Below are 18,735 nucleotides of genomic sequence, written 5' to 3'. Positions count from 1 at the left end.
ACAGAGTCCTGTGGATCCACAGAGGCTTTACAGAGGCTAAAGTAGATAATACTAATGCTCTCTTTTGTGGTAGTGTGGTCACCGAGTCAGGCTTAACAATTAATTATGCTGGCAGTGAAGCCCATCTACTGCCAGCTCCTCAGCGCACTTCACCTGAAACCCAGGTGGGTTTGTTCATTCCAATTTTTGTTGCAACATTAAAAAACTTTTCATAACTTTGTATTTCAAGGTTTATCTTTATTTAATGGAATCATCCTATATTAAGTGTACAAAGAAACTTCCAGCGGCGTTTTCCGACCACTGCTCATGAATTAATTTGCACTGTTATGAAATGAATGGTAACTGAAGCATTTTAAAACTCCCATCCCAATGCATTTCAGGTACAAAGAACCCTTCATCAGTGGTATCTGAAACGACAGAAATGACCAAAAACACTCTCTACCTCACTGGATGCTGCGCTTGCAACTGAAAAGCCTTAGCATGTATTCCAAAAAGTGACTCAAAAAGAACTGAAAGTTATGGTGAACATGAATACATTTAACCTGCTTATATGGCCAGTGGTACTGTATCTTACCTAAATGTGTTCCCACAGTAATTGAAACCAACTTAAGATCATGATTAACATGGATAGAAACTGCATGTTTCTAAAACAATAGTGCAATGTGCAGGCTAAGTGCGATGTATGTTCTGGGCTTATTGTTCAAATTATCTAAATATGCCTGGATTTCTCAGCTATGTAGTAAGTGCTACGTGTCGAATTTGAAGGAGCCGGTAAAGTCCATGTGCTAAGCGTAATTCTTGTAGAATAAATAAGAAGAGTAATGTGAGCCCTCAGTGACCGCGCATGCTCACTCATGACCAAAAGACTGTGTAATAATTACGCTCAAAAGTGGATTTGTGTGGCTTCTCATACCCATAGCATGTAACAGACACTTATCGGGAACAAAAAATGTCCATGGGGATCAAATGAAACCACTAATGCACCTATAGTTCATGATAAAAAGCCGTATTCGTGTTGTGACACCGCTGTAGTTAGCATATTACTAAGTATGCGAGTCGCTGGAAGTGCTTCCAATAGTAAACAACCAATCCCATTAGTATAAAAATTAAAGGAACCATACCTCAAATTCGTTATCGCCGTTGATAAACTATCAAATGCTAACATGTGGAATCACCAATAACAAAAAATACAAAATATCAGATAGCGTAATAAAAAAGTGCATTCCCCTCCTACCATTAATAGAAACAAAATCCTCTGATTGTGATTGACAATTGTATGAAGCAATGCAACAGTAAAATTAAAGAGACAAAAAATACAGCTGAATGCCCGATTGGATACTGCCATTACCATAAATCAAGATGCAAATGGTGACGCCTCCATCCTGTAAAATAATAGTCAGTGTCTAGAGATTAAATTGAAGAAAACATGTTGGTTCCAACTGGTCATTCATGCCAAGGAACAGACCTGGGGGGGTTTAGATCAGCACCAAACACACACTCTCAGCAGCACAGGGGTGCAGGGTGCTTCGGGTGCCCAATGCTTTTCAATGAGGGAACGGCGGGGGGTCACAAAGATGCTGCAGGTGTCATTCATGGAGTCAACTGAAGAAAACCAACTGCTGGACAGGTAAGTAAATATCCCACTGGACGTTGCTTGACCGTCAGTTTGGTTACTCAAGGCCAGGGGGCTGCGGGTTCAGGGGTACCTTTAGGTATTGGGGACATTTTCACCGGAGCCAGTCGCAGTCAGAGGGGTCCTCTGGATTTAGGCTGCAGGTATCGTCATGTTGGTCAGGAAGGGTCAACCCAGGGTGGACTCTATGTCAGAATCGCCTGGGGAGCTTCTCTGGACCAATGGGCCACCTGGACAAGGGCCGTGGGAGTAGGGTGCAGAGTTGGCAGGACTCACGGATCCAGGGTGGTTGTAGGTTTCTATGTGGACAGAGCCACTGTCCTTGGGAGGTGAGACAGTCCTCTGGGGGGTTTGTAGAGGTTGCTAGTGCAGCAGGGCGAGTTGTCTTCTTGTAGTAGGATTCTTGAAGCTGAAGACAGGCCGGCTGGGCTAGGGCCAAGTCAGTTGACGTCTGGAGTCTTCTCTGCTGGTGCGGCTCTTCAGTCCTTCTTGTTAGGTCACCAAGAATCTGAAGAGCAAGGTTAATTGGTACCCTAAAATACTAGATTTAGGCACGTTACAGGGGTCAGAGGGCAGTAGCCAATGGCTACGGTCCCTGAAGGTGACTACACCCTTCCTGTACCCCCTCACTTTGGGGAGGGGAGCTCATTCCTAACCCTACTAACTAATATTCTCTGAAGCAAGATGGAGGATTCTGGGGGGATGGGGGGGTCACACTTCCTGGTGTTTACTAATTTTCCCATTGGAGCTGCTGCCAAAAGTGAGGCTTGGTCCAGGGGCAGGCATCTTCCACTAGAGTGCCCTCGGCAGTGTAACAGGAGGCAGAAGCCTTTGAGGCTCACCGCCAAGTGTTGCAGTTCCTGCAGGGGGAAGATGTGAAGCAACTCCACCCAGACCAGGATTTATTCCGGACCCCAGAGAGCACAAAGGCTCTCACCACATGGGGTCAGAAACTTGTCTGTTAGTGGCAGGCTGGCACAGACTGGTCAGCCTTACACTAAAAGGATGTGGGAAATACAGGGGACATCTTTAAGATGCCTTCCGTGTGCAATTTCAATAAATGCAACACTGGCACCAGTGTGGGTTTACTGAGCTGAGAGGTTTGATACCAAACTTCCCAGTCGTCAGTAAAGCCATCACAGAGCTTTGGAGTTCGCAATGACAAACTTCCAGCCCTTGTACTCAATATGGCCATCCTGCAATTACAATGTCTAAGAATGGATTTAGACACTGTAGGGGCATATTGCTCATGCAGTGCTGCCCTCACCAGTGGTATAGTGCAATCAGCCTTGGGGATGTAAGGCCTGCTAGAGGGGTGACTTTCCTATGCCACAGGCAGTGGTTTGCGGGCATGGCAGCCAGAAAGGAATGCCATGTTGACTTTACCTTTTTCTCCCACCAGCAAACACAAACTGCAATGGCAGTGTGCATGTGTTTGGTTTGGGGTCTCTTAGGGTGGAATAGTATATGCTGCAGCCCTTAGGGAACCTCCCTGGCCAAAGAGCCCTTGGTACCATTGGTACCCTTTACAAGGGACTTAGCTGTGTGCCAGGGATGTGCCAATTGTGGAAGCAATGGTACACTTTAGGAAAGATCACAGGTGCTCGGGCCTGGTTAGCAGGATCCCAGTACAAGCTCAGTCAAGTTAGCATCAGCTATCAGGCAAAAAGTGGGGGTAACCAAGCCAAAAGGGGCACTTTCCTACTTAGCCCACATCTGACTGTAACCTTGGCTGCATCTCTCCCATTGGCAACAGCCTGGGAAAGAATGGCCCAGGCCTCCTCCGGGACTTGTGCAGCATTTGCATGACCCTGTCCCATAAGGTATGGGTGTAAAAGTCCAAAAGGCATGTGGTGTTCACAGACTGCAGTGCTAGGCTGGAGGAAGAGAACAAATTCTTCCCAAGATGGTCCAGCCTCTTTGATTCCCTATCTGGGGGAGCGGAAGGGAACATGCCATGGGACGTTGAGGCTTGGTTGATCAAGCTCTTTTGGGTGGGGTGCTGGGTCAGGAAAGCCTGGTCCTTAGGTGCAGGCCTATTGTGGTAGGCTCCTGTCCTATTAACAGGAGCCCCTGTGCTGAGTTTGGACCAAGTCCCCAGCAGGACATCTGGGAGAGGTTCATTGAAGGGCAAAATGGGTTCTGATGAGGAAGCCCCAGGCTGAAGCACCTTAGTCAGCAGGTTGGTCCTGACAGCCACTGAAGGCAGCTTGAGGCCCAAGACCTCACCCACTCTCTCCGCACGACCATAGAGTAGGAGGAAGGCCCCTCCCCGGTAGCCACTATAGAGGGAGAAAGCATACCAACGTCAGGGGCAGTATCCAGGCCTCTGGCTTCGCCCAATTCCGGAATCCAGTCCATAGGATCCTCAAGCTGGAATTTTAAAGGGTCCAGCCTCCATACCCTCACTGAAGTCGTACCCATAGGAATAAGGGTCAACATCCGATCTAGGGACCAGAGTCCCAGCTGAAGTCGTAAACAAGCGACGCCACTTCAGCTACCTTTCAGAGTTGGCGATGAGTATGGGATCAATGCTGCCTGCGGCCCAGGCGACGTTGGGAGCGTCAATCCCAGAACCGTCATCAGGGAAGGTCGCATGGGTACGATGGACACCAGGCCGGATCCAAAAGTGGGTCTTTGGGTGCCCCTAAGGGCAGAGGCTGAAATCGCCGACGTAGAACCTGAAGGCGGCCCTTCCGACCCTGTGGAAAACCGAAGGTACCCCGGCAGGGCCTGACTGTTAAAAGATGAGGCGCATGCCTCCTAAAATTCTTGTAATTGGACAGGGATGGCTCCGGCTCCCAGAAACCCGGGGAGACGCAGAGGCAACTCAGAAACAGGCCCAAAAGATGGGGGCCTGGAGCAAAGACGCTTTGTGTCCCACATTGCGTCATCCGACCAACAGGGTGAAGTCGAAGAACGGTTTTGCTTCTTCCACTTCATACCTGGATGACTCGACGATTTGGAGTGCAACAAGGAGGAGTGGTGAAGGCTCTGTGAGACCGGGAGAGATACGAGGTCGGGTGCTGGGGCGTAAGCAGTTTAGGGACCGCTCCCTCAAAGCCTTCGGGTTCATGGCCCGACACTCGGAGCACGGCAGGCACCACAAACACACCAGATGCAGATCCATCACCAACATCATGCAGTGACAGGAGTCACAAGCCTTGAAGCCGGTCTTACGAGACATCTACTCAACGCACCAGAAGTTGGGGGAAAAAAAAAAAAAACGGACAAAAAGTCGAAAGGCCAGTCAAAAATGGTAGCTCTTCTTCAGATCTGTGCATGGAAAGAAAAGAACTACCTTCAGTGCACTGGTGTAGGAAGCTGGCTCTGTCCATACTATATCAAAATAAGATATAGTGTCCAGTGTCCAGGGGTTTCTCCAGAGGCCAAAGATGAGAATACTAATGCTATTTTTTGTGGTAATGTGGTCGAGCAGTTAGGCATATCAGAGGGTAGTGCAAAGCATTTATTGTACACACAGGAGGGTGCTCTGCGGGGTCCTGATGGCGACCCACCCCCAGGACACAGTAGTTTCCCTGCCTGCATCAGTGCAGGAAAAGAAACCTATATTGGTTCCCACCCGGTTCCAGCACTGTTATATTACCCGCTGGGTGACAGCAAACATGCCTTCCTGTCTGCAGCTGTGCAGGCATAGAAGTCATGTCTGCTCCCACTGGGCAGAAGCTTTAAAAATTCTTCAGCCGGGTGTTTACCTGCCCAGATTCCTACAGGCAGGAACCAGATTGTTCCTGCAGTGTGCAGGAACATAGGTGGGGCTGCAGGGCTCTGGGGCCCCCAACCTGCTGGTGGGTGGGCACTGGGGCACCCACCTGTAATTGGGACAGGCCCCGGTGGAAGAGGTCCACGGGGCAAATTAAGGCTTGGGGAGGGAGGGCATATGCCTCCCGCTATTATGGCATTCGGGTCCTGGGGTCCTTTGTGGCTCAGGGATGGGAGGCACAGCCACAGGTTGTGCCCTGCATGGGGCTGGCTGCCTGGGGGTCGGGGTTCAGGGGATTAGACCCAGGGTCTTGTTGCCTTACAGAAAGAGACACAAACACATACATACGTGTAAGCACTGACCCTACCCCCAAAACATTCACAAAGCTGTTGGTATTTTATAATGAAAGGCTCTTTATTGTGCACTATCAGCACTTAAACATTATGTATCAGAATGTTGCTAACAAGTTACATACCTTCCGTAATACTTTCTGTCTAACTGCAGATTCCTCACCTCAGAAGCAATACCTCCCTGGAGCTGGGTCTATAAACTGGCTTCGACTAAAAAGCCCTGAAGGACTGAAAAGGTGACATGCCCATAACAAAGGACCAGAGTGTCCAAGCAGTTGTGCTTTGTGAAAGTATAGAGGGACATCCACATGGGAGCTTAGTTTATGTCCAGAACAGGTGCTCTCGCCTGTTAACGCAGTAGTGCAGGCTCTGGCCAAGGTGGGACAAGCCTGGAAGCCCTTGTGGGGTTACTTCTTTGCCAGTGCATTAGCCATCTAGAGATGGTTTGTTTCTGCACAGACTTGCCCTTTTTTGCTCCAGTGATCCAAATGAAGAAGTGATCATTCACCTAAATCTTTGTGCAATCAATACACGACAGAGCTCTTTTAATGTTCAAATGGAGTCTGTCCTCCGTCTTTGACAGATGACGTGGAGCCTAGAAAGCAGGCAGAGTAATTCTATGGAAAATGTGAAAAGGGGTCACCACCTTCCGAAGGAAAGATGAACACATCCGAGGGACCAATTTGTCAAGGAAGAAGTTGGTGTATGGAGGTTGGACTGAGAGCCTGACTCTACTGGCCAATGTAATGGTCCCTAGAAACTCTGTTTTCAAAGTCAAGAGCTGCAAAGGGCAGCTATGCAGGGGCTTAAAGAGAGAACACATGAGAAAATTAAGAACCATGTAGGGAAATGTCTCCCTTGGCACGGTCACCCCCTACCTTTTTGCCTTTTGTTGATGCCAGTTATGATTGAAAGTGGGCTGGGACCCTGCTAACCAGGCCCCACCTTACCCTAAACTGTACCTTTGTTCCCACAATTGGCACAGCCCAGGCACACAGACAAGTCCCTTGTAACGGGTACCCCTGGTACCAAGGGGCCTGTGGCCAGGGTAGGTGTCGAAGGGCTGCCGCATGTATAATGCCACCATGGAGACCCCTCCCTCAGCACATGCACACTGCCTCACAGCTTGTGTGTGCTGGTGGGGAGAAAATGACTGTTGACATGGCACTCCCCTCTGCCATGCCCTCAACCCACTGTCTGTGGCATAGGTAAGTCACCCCTCTAGCAGGCCATACAGCCCTAAGGCAGGGTGCACTATACCACAGGTGAGGGCATAGTTGCATGATCACTAAGCCAAACCTTAGACATTGTAAGTGCAGGGTAGCCATAAAGAGTATATTGTCTGGGAGTCTGTCAAACACGAACTCCACAGTTCCATAAAGGCTACACTGAAATCTAGGAAGTTTGGTATCAAACTTCTCAGCACAATAAATGCACACTGATGCCAGTGTGATATTTATCGAAAAATGCAGAGGGCATCTCAGAGATGCCCCCTGCATGCCAGTCCGAATCCTATTGTTAGGCTGACCAGTTCCAGCCAGCCTGCCACAAACAGACGAGTTTCTGGCTACATGGGGTGAGTGCCTTTGTGACTCTGCGGCCAGGAACAAAGCCTGCACTGGGTGGAGGTGCTTCTCACCTCCACCTGCAGGAACTGTAACACCTGGTGGTGAGCCTCAAAGGCTTGTGCCTGTTACAGGCCCCAGGGCATCCTAGCTAGCGGAGATGCCCGGCCCTCCGGACACAGCCCCCACTTTTGGCGGCAAGCCCAGAGGAGATAATGAGAAAAACAAGGAGGAGTCACCTACTAGTCAGGACAGCCCCTAAGGTGCCCTGAGCTGAGGTGACCCCTGCCTTTAGAAATCCTCCATCTTAAGTTTGGAGGATTCCCCCAATAGGAATAAGGATGTGCCCCCCTCCCCTCAGGGAGGAGGCACAAGGAGGGTGTAGCCACCCTCAAGGACAGTAGCCATTATCTACTGCCCCCCAGACCTAAACACACCCCTAAATTCAGTATTTAGGGGCAACCCTGAACCCAGAAAATCAGATTCCTGCAACCTACACAAAGAAGAAGGACTGCTGGCCTGAAAGCCAAGCAGAGACAACTGAGACGACAACTGACTTGGCCCCATCCCTACCGGCCAGTCTCCAGACTCAAAGAATCTGCACAGCGGCGCATCCAGCGGGACCAGCGACTTCTGAGGACTCAGAGGACTGCCCTGCACCCAAAAGGACAAAGAACCTCCAGAGAACAGCAGCACTGTTTAGAAACTGCAACAAACTTGCAACTTTGAAACAACTTTAAAGAGACTCTCACTTCCCACCAGAAGCGTGAGTCTTTACACTCTGCACCCGATGCCGCCGCTCGAGTTCAGGACAACCAACACCGCAGAGAGGACTCCCAGGTGACTCCAACGACGTGGACACCCTGAGTCAACCCCAATGCACCCCCACAGCGCCGCCTGCAGAGAGGATCCAGAGGCTCGCTGTAAGGAAATGCCTCCTTGGCATGGTTACCCCCTGATTTTTTGCCTTTGCTGATGCTATGTTTTGAATTGAAAGTGTGCTGAGGCCTGCTAACCAGGCCCCAGCACCAGTGTTCTTTCCCTAACCTGTACTTTTGTTTTCACAATTGGCACACCCTGGCATCCAGGTAAGTCCCTTGTAACTGGTACCCCTGGTACCAAGGGCCTTGATGCCAGGGAAGGTCTCTAAGGGCTGCATCATATCTTATGCCACCCTAGGGACCCCTCACTCAGCACAGACACACTGCTTGCCAGCTTGTGTGTCCTGGTGAGGACAAAACAAGTAAGTCGACATGGCACTCCCCTCAGGGTGCCATGCCAACCTCACACTGCCTATGCAGTATAGATAAGTCACCCCTCTAGCAGGCCTTACAGCCCTAAGGCAGGGTGCACTATACCATAGGTGAGGGCACCAGTGCATGAGCACTGTGCCCCTACAGTGTCTAAGCCAAACCTTAGACATTGTAAGTGCAGGGTAGCCATAAGAGTATATGGTCTGGGAGTCTGTCAAACATGAACTCCACAACACCATAATGGCTACACTGAAAACTGGGAAGTTTGGTATCAAACTTCTCAGTACAATAAATGCACACTGATGCCAGTGTACATTTTATTGTGAAATACACCCCAGAGGGCACCTTAGAGGTGCCCCCTGAAACCTTAACCAACTACCTGTGTAGGCTGACTGATTTTAGCAGCCTGCCACACTCGAGACATGTTGCTGGCCACAAGGGGAGAGTGCCTTTGTCACTCTGTGGCTAGTAACAAAGCCTGCACTGGGTGGAGATGCTATCACCTCCCCCAGGCAGGAGCTGTAACACCTGGCGGTGAGCCTCAAAGGCTCACCCCCTTTGTTCCAGCACCACAGGGCATTCCAGCTAGTGGAGTTGCCCGCCCCCTCCGGCCACAGCCCCACTTTTGGCGGCAAGGCCGGAGGAGATAATGAGAAAAACAAGGAGGAGTCACTGGCCAGTCAGGACAGCCCCTAAGGCAACCTGAGCTGAAGTGACTCTGACTTTTAGGAATCCTCCATCTTGCAGATGGAGGATCCCCCCAATAGGGATAGGAATGTGACCCCCTCCCCTTGGGAGGAGGCACAAAGAGGGTGTAGCCACCCTCAGGGCCAGTAGCCATTGACTACTGCCCTCCCTGACCCAAACACACCCCTAAATTCTGTATTTAGGGGCTCCCCTGAACCTAGGAAATCAGATTGCTGCAACTTAAGAAGAAGAGGACTGCTGAGCTGAAAAACCCTGCAGAGAAGACGGAGACACCAACTGCTTTGGCCCCAGCCCTACCGGCCTGTCTCCCTCCTTCGAAAGAAAACTGCTCCAGCGACGCTTTCCACAGGACCAGCGACTTCTGAATCCTCAGAGGACTGCCCTGCTTCAAAAAGACCAAGAAACTCCTGAGAACAGCGGCCCTGTTCAACAAAGACTGCAACTTTGTTTCCAGAGGAGCAGATTTAAAGACCCCTGCAATCCCCGCCAGAAGCGTGAGACTTGCAACACTGCACCCGGCGACCCCGACTCGACTGGTGAAGAAACAACGCTACAGGGAGGACCCCCCGGCGACTCCAAGACTGTGAGTAACCAAAGTTGTCCCCCCTGAGCCCCCACAGCGACGCCTGCAGAGGGAATCCCGAGGCTCCCCCTGACCGCGACTGTCTGAATCCAAAATCCCGACGCCTGAAAAAGACCCTGCACCCGCAGCCCCCAGGACCTGAAGGATCGGAACTCCAGTGCAGGAGTGACCCCCAGGAGGCCCTCTCCCTTGCCCAGGTGGTGGCTACCCCGAGGAGCCTCCCCCTTGCCGGCCTGCATCGCTGAAGAGACCCCTTGGTCTCCCAGTGAAACCTATTGAAAACCTGACGCATGTATGCACACTGCACCCGGCCGCCCCCGTGCTGCTGAGGGTGTACTTCCTGTGCTGGCTTGTGTCCCCCCGGTGCCCTACAAAACCCCCCTGGTCTGCCCTCCGAAGACACGGGTACTTACCTGCTGGCAGACTGGAACCGGGGCACCCCCTTCTCCATTGAAGCCTGTCTGTTTTGGGCACCACTTTGAACTCTGCACCTGACCGGCCCTGAGCTGCTGGTGTGGTAACTTTGGGGTTGCTCTGAACCCCCAACGGTGGGCTACTTTGGACCCCAATTTGAACCCCGTAGGTGGTTTACTTACCTGCAAGAACTAACAATAACTTACCTCCCCCAGGAACTGTGAAAATTGCACTGTGTCCACTTTTAAAATAGCTATATGTGTTTTATGTGAAAAGTATATATGCTATTGTGATTATTCAAAGTTCCTAAAGTACTTACCTGCAATACCTTTCAAATTAGATATTACATGTAGAATTTGAACCTGTGGTTCTTAAAATAAACTAAGAAAATATATTTTTCTATACAAAACCTATTGGCCTGGAATTGTCTCTGAGTGTGTGTTCCTCATTTATTGCCTGTGTGTATGTACAACAAATGCTTAACACTACTCCTTTGATAAGCCTACTGTTCTACCACACTACCACAAAATAGAGCATTAGTATTATCTCTTTTTGCCACTATCTTACCTCTAAGGGGAACCCTTGGACTCTGTGCATACTATTCCTTACTTTGAAATAGTGCATACAGAGCCAACATCCTACACTCGCCCTGACTGCGACTGCCTGGTAACAAAGGAACCCGACGCCTGGACAAGGCCCCAGGACCGAGAGGAACCACCTACCAGTGCAGGAGTGACCAGCAGGCGGCTCTCATCCTAGTCCAGTCGATGGCTGGCCCGAGAAGCCCCCCTGTGCACTGACTGCATCACCAGAGTGCCCCCCCCCCCCCCCAACTGGTCCCTCCAGAGCTTTCTATAGCAAATCCGAAGCCTACTTTGCACACTGCACCCGGCCGCCCTTGTGCTACTGAGGGTGTGTTTTGTGTGCTTGTATCTCCCCCCCCCCCCCAGTGCTCTACAAACCCCCCCTGGTCTGCTCCCCGAGGAAGCAAATACTTACCTGCTAGCAGACTGGAACCGGAGCACCACTGTTCTCCATAGGCGCCTATGTGTTTTGGGCCCTCCTCTGACCTCTGCAGCTGACCGGCCCTGTGTTGCTGGTGCTGTGGCTTTGGGGTCGCCTTGAACCCCCAACAGTGGGCTGCCTATGCCCAGGAGAATGACACTAAGTGCTTTACTTACCTGAGAAACCTAACCAAACTTACCTGCACCAGGAACTGTTAATTTTTGCAGTGTCCACTTTTAAAATAGCTTATTGCCATTTTAACCAAAACTGTGTGTACTATTGTTTTAAATCAAAGTTATATACTTATCTGTGTGAAGTACCTTGCATTTTATGTACTTACCTCAAATCTTGAATCTTGTGGTTCTAAAATAAATTAAGAAAATATATTTTCCATATAAAACCTATTGGCCTGGAGTTAAGTCTTTGAGTATGTGTTCCTCATCTATTGTCTGTGTGTGTACAACAAATGCTTCACACTACCCTCTGATAAGCCTACTGCTCGACCACACTACCACAAAATAGAGCATTAGTATTACCTAATGTTGCCACTATCAACCTCTAAGGGGAACCCTTGAACTCTGTGCACACTATCTCTCACTTTGAGATAGTATATCCAGGGCCAACTTCCTACAGACCATCACAAAAGGTGAAGGAGGGAAAAGATGTTGTAAACCTTTCCAAACGGGTGACTTAACAGGGAGGGTTGATCCAGCAGCCAAAAGAAAGTAGAAATTGCTCACAACCTTTAGCGGTGCCCAGTTTAAGGCCTTGATAGTCTACAGAAAAAACAAACAATACAACTTTGCAAGAGATGCAAAAAATTGGGTCACCATGGTGTGAGGAACAACAAGCCACACACATCCCAATGGCAGTGGAAGGACACCTGGCTGCCAAAAAGGACTTCACAAACTTTATGTGAGATATCAGAAACCCTCAACTGTCGCTGCTCAATCTCCATGCATGAAAGTAGAGCGTGTGAAGTTTTGGGTATAGGTTCTTCGTCTGTTGCTACCACAGGAAATCCTCACGAAGAGGCAGCCTGAGGGGAGGACTTATGCTCAAGCCCAGGATGTCTGGAACCCACACTCTCTGTGCCCAAACCAGAGCTAGTAGTATGACTGGGTTCCGGCCAGTCATGATCTTCTTGGGAACTTGGGGCCGGAATATCATATAAGAGTCCAGAGTTCCATGCGAGGTAGAACGCGTCTCGGAGTGAGAGGTGCCTTCAAAATTCAAAGGTGCTAATTGATGACTGCCTATTATCGGCTGTGGTGAACAAATCGAGCCAAAGTTCGCCCCATTCATGGAAGAGGCCCTGTGCCACCTCCAAATGTAACTGCCACTTGTAATCTGCTAGGGATAGATGGCCAAACGCATGCACCCTGGAATTCGATTATCCTACCAGATGGTTCACCACCAGGATATTTCCTTGGTGGTCCAACCATTTTCAGAGGTGCACAGCCTTCCAGCACAGGGTCCATGACCCCCCACTGCACTTATTGCAGGACAACATACTGATGGTGTTGTCCACAACGACCTGTACTATCCTCCCCCGTTGATTGATGGAAGGGAGGAAGGAATGTTTTCCATGCCAACCAGATGATCCTCAGCTTCAGAGGGTTAATATGGAGCAGGGACTCAATATGAGACCAGAGGCCCCTGATCTTTACCTCACTCAAATGGCCACCTCAAAGCCATGCATGTGTCATCACTGTTAGTGCTGGATGGGTAAGGGAGAAGGTTCTGCTGCTGACCCAGTTGCGGTCCAGGAACCGCCACTAAAGATCTTTTGCAGTCTCTTGAAAAATCTGAACAGGATTAAAGACCTTTGAAGGTGGGCTGCCATTACTTTCATGAACACCTGAGGGGCATTGGTGAGACCAAAGGGGAGCATAGCAAACTGAAAATACTCCTGTCTCATCATGAACCACAGGTAGCACCAATGGGCCGGTTAGATGGGTATATGGAAGTCCTGCAGGTCCAATGCAATTATACAGTCTCTGGAATCTAGAGCAGATGAGATCTGGCCCAGTGTGAATATTCTGAATGTCGCCATCTTAAATAAGATGTTGAGATGGCACAGGTCTAAGAAAAGCCTTTGTCCTTTTTGCACAGCAGAAAATAGCAGGAATAACAACTACATCCTACTTCTGGCACAGGCACTCTCTTGGTAGCCCATTTGGCCAAAAGGTGCTTCCTGATGCAAAATTGAGTGATGGTCCTGGGTCAGTCACTAGGGGGTGAGTGGGATGTTGGAAGGTGCGTAGGGGAGCAAATCAAAGGTCGGGCATATTTCAGGTGAACAATTTACAGGACTCCACTGACTGATGTTATGGAGTACCAACCAGGCAAATTTTGTCAGACCCTGGCTCCCACCGGGTAGTTGGGACTCTGCTAAAGGGTACTCTAAAGGGGTCTGGTAGGTGGGACTACGGGTGTGGGGGAGAGTAATTTAGTGGACTGGGAGGCCTGCTGATCTCAAGTGCGGGTCTGACGATTCAGCACCCTGGCCTTGACTGCAAAACCGCTGAGCGCTTTGTGAAGCCCAGGTTAGATGGCAGTATGGGGTACCTCTACTGAAACCGCAAATGGTGCCGTAGAGGTGACACGGCTGGCAAGAAGGAGCAGATAAGCCCAGGAAGCAATGTATTGGTCCTGCTTTCCTTGAAGTACTTGAAAGCGGAGGCTTCCTTGTCCCCAAACAAGTGAGTTTCATGAAACAAAATGCCGATGAGGGATGGCTGGACATCGCCAGAACAACAGGTGGACCTCAGCCAAGCATGGCAGCGAATGGCAACAATGGTGCCAATGGCCCATCTTCTGGAACGAGTGGATCCTATATTGCCTGGGTGAGGACAGGCTGGAGATCTTCAGAACACCTGGGTGGACTTCAGCCACTAAATCCCAAAGGATATGGCATTCACAGATTGTGGAGCCAAGCTGGTGGACAAAATACCATTTTTCTGAATGGCTCCACCCTTTTGCACGGTGGCGTCAAGCAATTTCGCAGCTGATCAGCCTCCGGTGAACCAGTGCCGACTCCGCGTACAATAGATAACTAGTCTTCCAGCATCAACAAATGAAATCAAAGTTCTGTGAACAGGCATGGACCTCGGCATCGGGGAAGGAATCAGAACTCGAGCTGGAGGTGGCCCTATGGTGGGCTCGGAGGGTCCCACCTGTGCCACTGGAGAACCTGCCGGAGTGGTGGGGGCTTCAACAAGTATCCAAAGGGTTGGAGCATGGCCTCATTGAACCCTTCGATGTGTTTAGGAGTGCCGGACAGCGCCCAAAAATGGTTGAGCCAGAACAAGTTGTGGGGTAGCCTCAGTAGTCAAACAACTTTAGGAGAAATTTCGAGGAGTATGACACCACCCCTGTGCCATCTCAGGAGAGTGAGTGCCAGGAAGTGGCCACGTCCCGTTTAGATTTCATAAGTTTGTCTTCAACTTACTTGATGACGTTGATTGAGACAAAGACTAACCCCTGCGACTTCTGGATTAGGAAAGGGTTCTGGAGTGAACACTAGATGTGGAGCAGTTCTGGAGCTTTCCAGTGCTTGGCACTGTAGAGTTTTTGCCTTGCCCCAGGCACTATATGCAACCCTGATAAGGGTCTGTCACAGATGCTTCTTTACGACATCCCAAACAAGTTTAAAATCTGATGTTTTGGGAGGCGACATTACCCCTGCACATTGTTTTTGAATTCTAAAGGGTTCAAAGGAGTCTCAGAGAGACGAGAGGGACCTATGGATCCACACAGAACTGACTTCAGCATGCAGGAGTGGCAGCTATGTGGGCTCCACACATTATTTCTGGAGTGGATCAGAGTCAGTGCTGAGCCACATGGCACCACCCGCTAGTGCATAGAGGTCATGCTGAAAAGTTGCCAGATTCCGTTTAACATGTGGGGAATATTCAAACAGTGAGGAAACTGCGGCTATAAGTCTCTTTCATAAACCCACATTATATATATATACATATATATATATAGGATTCAATTTTATGACCAGCAGGGGACCACCTTAATAGGCGTTGCGGACCCCCAGGGGTCTTCGGCCTACAGTTTAAAAGCCACTGAACTAGAAAAAGTCCGAAAATGCTATCAATATGTAGCCCAGCCCAGGATGGGAGAAATGGATATGATCACGGTAAGCTATTGAAGGTACAAGAACATGACGTGTTCTAGGTACTAAAAGGGAATTGGTGCCCAATACACGTGTGGAGTGTTTGGAGTACGTGATCCAAGGCACTACTTGGCCAGGCTGATTATACACAGCATGGACTCCTTAAAGAAGAATGCAGCCATTCACAACACCAAGAATAAACATCAAGGACAAGTCTCACTAAAGCAAAAAAGCAACAAAGAGCCATACATGTAAGTGGCTTTCAGAACACATTTGAAAACAGGGAAAAAATACAGTGGAGATTTACGTTTGTGCATAACGCCATACGTTTTCTTGTTTTAATATTCAGAAAGAGTTCTCACTTGAACAATCAGTTGCGAATACCAGAGTGATCTGAACGTGAAGGGAATACAGAGAATTATAAAATATCCCAACCACCAACTGATCCCTCTCTTTCTTTTCATGTAGTATAATATGGAAAGTCCATTCCATAATTCACAAGATCCTACTTCATTACAAGATTTGGGCCTGGAAAAAGATCTCCGATGACACTGGTCCCGCCATTACAGAGGTCAAAACGAGCGCCAAATTACTTAGGAGTGATAAGGTGTCACTTGCAAGAACAGGTTAATTTAAGAACACTAAGTGCCCCCCACTTCCAATAATACACCCAGGCATTGGCAAATCATCCACATTCTGGACGTCAATAAATGAATCAAACAGTAACAGACTGCATGTCCCATATTCAAGGCAAGCAGACCTGATGTATTGGGACATCTTGCTAGGATCCATCAATATAAAATCTGTTTGACCACATGAATTTCGTTTTGTTTGTCTAATACTCTTAATGTCACTTTTTATTTAGATGTATTATCTATCTGTTCACCAAAAAAGATTAACATGAATGCAATTGATGTGAAGGTACATTTAGTAAGCATTGATGTATTCATCTATGTGCTGATATTTGTATGAATGTTCAAAAAAGTGATAACACAGTAATATGGTGAGTCTGCATGTTGAATACTAAATGAACTTTAAACTGAATTCATGGTTATGGAAGGACAAATGTACATTGCTACTTGGTTTGGATCACTTCCCCCATTATTTGTAACAGGACCCATCCCTGGTAGTTGGTTATGTGGACTACAGCAGTTGGATCCTAAAACTATACAGCTACATGCAGGGGAATGCTTAAGGACATTTGTGTCAAGACATTTTCTACACAACCGCCATTTTGATGCTAATGCCTCATTGGGTTTAAAGCACTCTTTTCTTATATAGCACAGGCACTCTGTAGGGTGGTTCTCAGCGGTCAGGCCCAGCACAAGTCTCTAGCCTCTCAACAAATGTTTCCTCTGCCATCGAAGAGGAATATACGCACATAGATATCTTGTGGTAAGATAATATGCACAATCAAGAAATCAAACGTAAGGAATGTTGTGCATGCCATGCACATCATCAATAATTCTAGGTTATCATTACACTGATGTCTGTCCACTTATTAGTTTTTGAGTTGTACAAGACACAGAAAGCAACATTCACACGCGGTCTATGGCAGTGATGATATTTAAATACTGATCCTGCACCAGTGCACAAGTGGCATTCAGCAGACCAAGACTAAATTAATACGTGTGCTGCCTTTGGCTATTTAGATGTTTTCAGTTCCATGCATTATTCAAGAAACATCTGATCAAGCATGGATGTGCAAGGGAAATGTCCAAAGCAAGCAAGGAATAAACAAATTAGATAAGTGGATCAGCACAGTATGTTCTGCCTTTGGCACTCCCTGTTATGGAGCATGCAAGTCATTTAAACATGACAATAATTTACGAGGAACTCCTTGTCTACTGATGAAGATCTCAGTGCCTTCCTGCAAAGCAGCAAAAGGACCTGGGCTATGTAGGCCCATGGAGCTCTGGCTCACCTTTTCTCGGATCGCCTCTGGAGATGTCCATTTTACCGGCAGCTTCTCCATATCCTGTGTGGGTAGTCCGCAGTCTTTGATATCATCTGCTCGCAGCCAATCAGCTTCGTTGTGGACTTCAGGATGGGTGGGGCTGGGATGCTTGGCAAGTGCCATGGAGATCATTAAAGCCAGTTAGCCACAGGAACCAAGCATATCATCTAGACTGTGGCTGAGTTTAAGATGGAGGGATGGCACGTCAATTAAAACAAGTGCCACTTTCTGTCACATTACACTCTTATCAAGTTCCTACAGAAGCAACTACACTGAGCTGTATGGAAATACAAATGACTTAGTTCTCTGGTTACAACCAATCTGTATAGTTGGGGACTCCAGTATGGATGGGGCTGCAAGGCTTGGAAAGTGTCAGGAAGAGGATTAAAGCCAGTAAATTAGAGGAACCAAATCGTTTGTACACTGACAGGGTTTGAGAAGCAGGGAGGGCACATGGCAATTAAAAGGTGCCACTTTCTGTCACATTATGCCCTTCTCAAGTTCCTACTGAAGCACATACATTGTGCTGTATAGAAATGCAAATGACATCGTTCTCTGGTTACAGTCAATCTGTATAGTTGGGGACTCCAGTATGGATGGAGTTGCGAGGCTTGGCAAGTGCCAGCAAGAGGATTAAAGCCAGTAAGTCAGATGAAACAAACAGTTTGTACACTATGACAGAGACTGAGCTGCAGGGAGAGCACGCCAATTAAAAAGTGCCAACTTCTGTCACATTATGATCTTCTCAAGTTCCTACAGAAGCACATTCACTGTGCTATACAGAAAAGAAAATGTCTCAAGACATTATTTAAGACATACTCTCTAATGTGGAAGTTACAGGTGCCCACCAACATAAGCCGTTGCGTGTCGCACCCATCGTCAAGCTGTACAGCTGCAAAAGCACAAATTGGCAAAATCAAGTTATGAATCCATAGTTCATCCAAGTAATCAACTTTATTCCAAGTTTAACGTAGAAATTTCAAAATTCACAAACGAGGCAGTGTGATTTCCATCTTTAAATGCTGAGGAAATGCCCATCCAGGCTTTTTTCAACGGCATGCCAGCATACACATATCATCAATAATTTCATAATGTTAAACTACGATAACATATCATGAACTATATAGTCTAAGAAATAAGTCCACACCACCCATCACTGCAATTAGACAAATGAAACAACAATGTCCGTGCTTAGTGTAAACCAAGGCATTATCACACGATTTAGTGCGAAATATAAAAAAAATCCTTGTGCCTTACATGCAATATACCACATGCAAAACCCATATGACACTATGTGCACAAAACCACTAATCACAAACCAAGCATAAACGAAACCATTACAAAACATACACTTATTGTGCTGCAAATATATAACCAAAAGCAAGGGCCTTTACGCCGTGACTGGCAGAGACTACTT

The 18,735-nt window shown here is 48.2% G+C and overlaps 1 protein-coding gene across 3 annotated transcripts in view; it reads right to left on the bottom strand.

The window, feature by feature from the left end:
• The window catches only part of CSK (C-terminal Src kinase), a 507,465-nt gene that overhangs the window by 47,751 nt on the left and 440,979 nt on the right, over positions 1 to 18,735 (bottom strand). The window contains exon 14 of one of the 3 annotated variants that reach the window (XM_069222133.1): positions 17,286 to 17,426. The exons of the other annotated variants lie outside the window; for them this stretch is intronic. Coding sequence (XP_069078234.1) covers positions 17,286 to 17,426 — 141 coding nt within the window. The remainder of the gene's footprint in view (positions 1 to 17,285; positions 17,427 to 18,735) is intronic. 3 annotated transcript variants of the gene reach the window in all.

This window comes from Pleurodeles waltl, chromosome 3_1 (genome assembly GCF_031143425.1).
Source record: "Pleurodeles waltl isolate 20211129_DDA chromosome 3_1, aPleWal1.hap1.20221129, whole genome shotgun sequence".
Taxonomy (NCBI): Eukaryota; Metazoa; Chordata; class Amphibia; order Caudata; family Salamandridae; genus Pleurodeles; species Pleurodeles waltl.
Note: the sequence above shows the minus strand (reverse complement) of the source record. Positions and strands in the feature narration are given on the sequence as shown.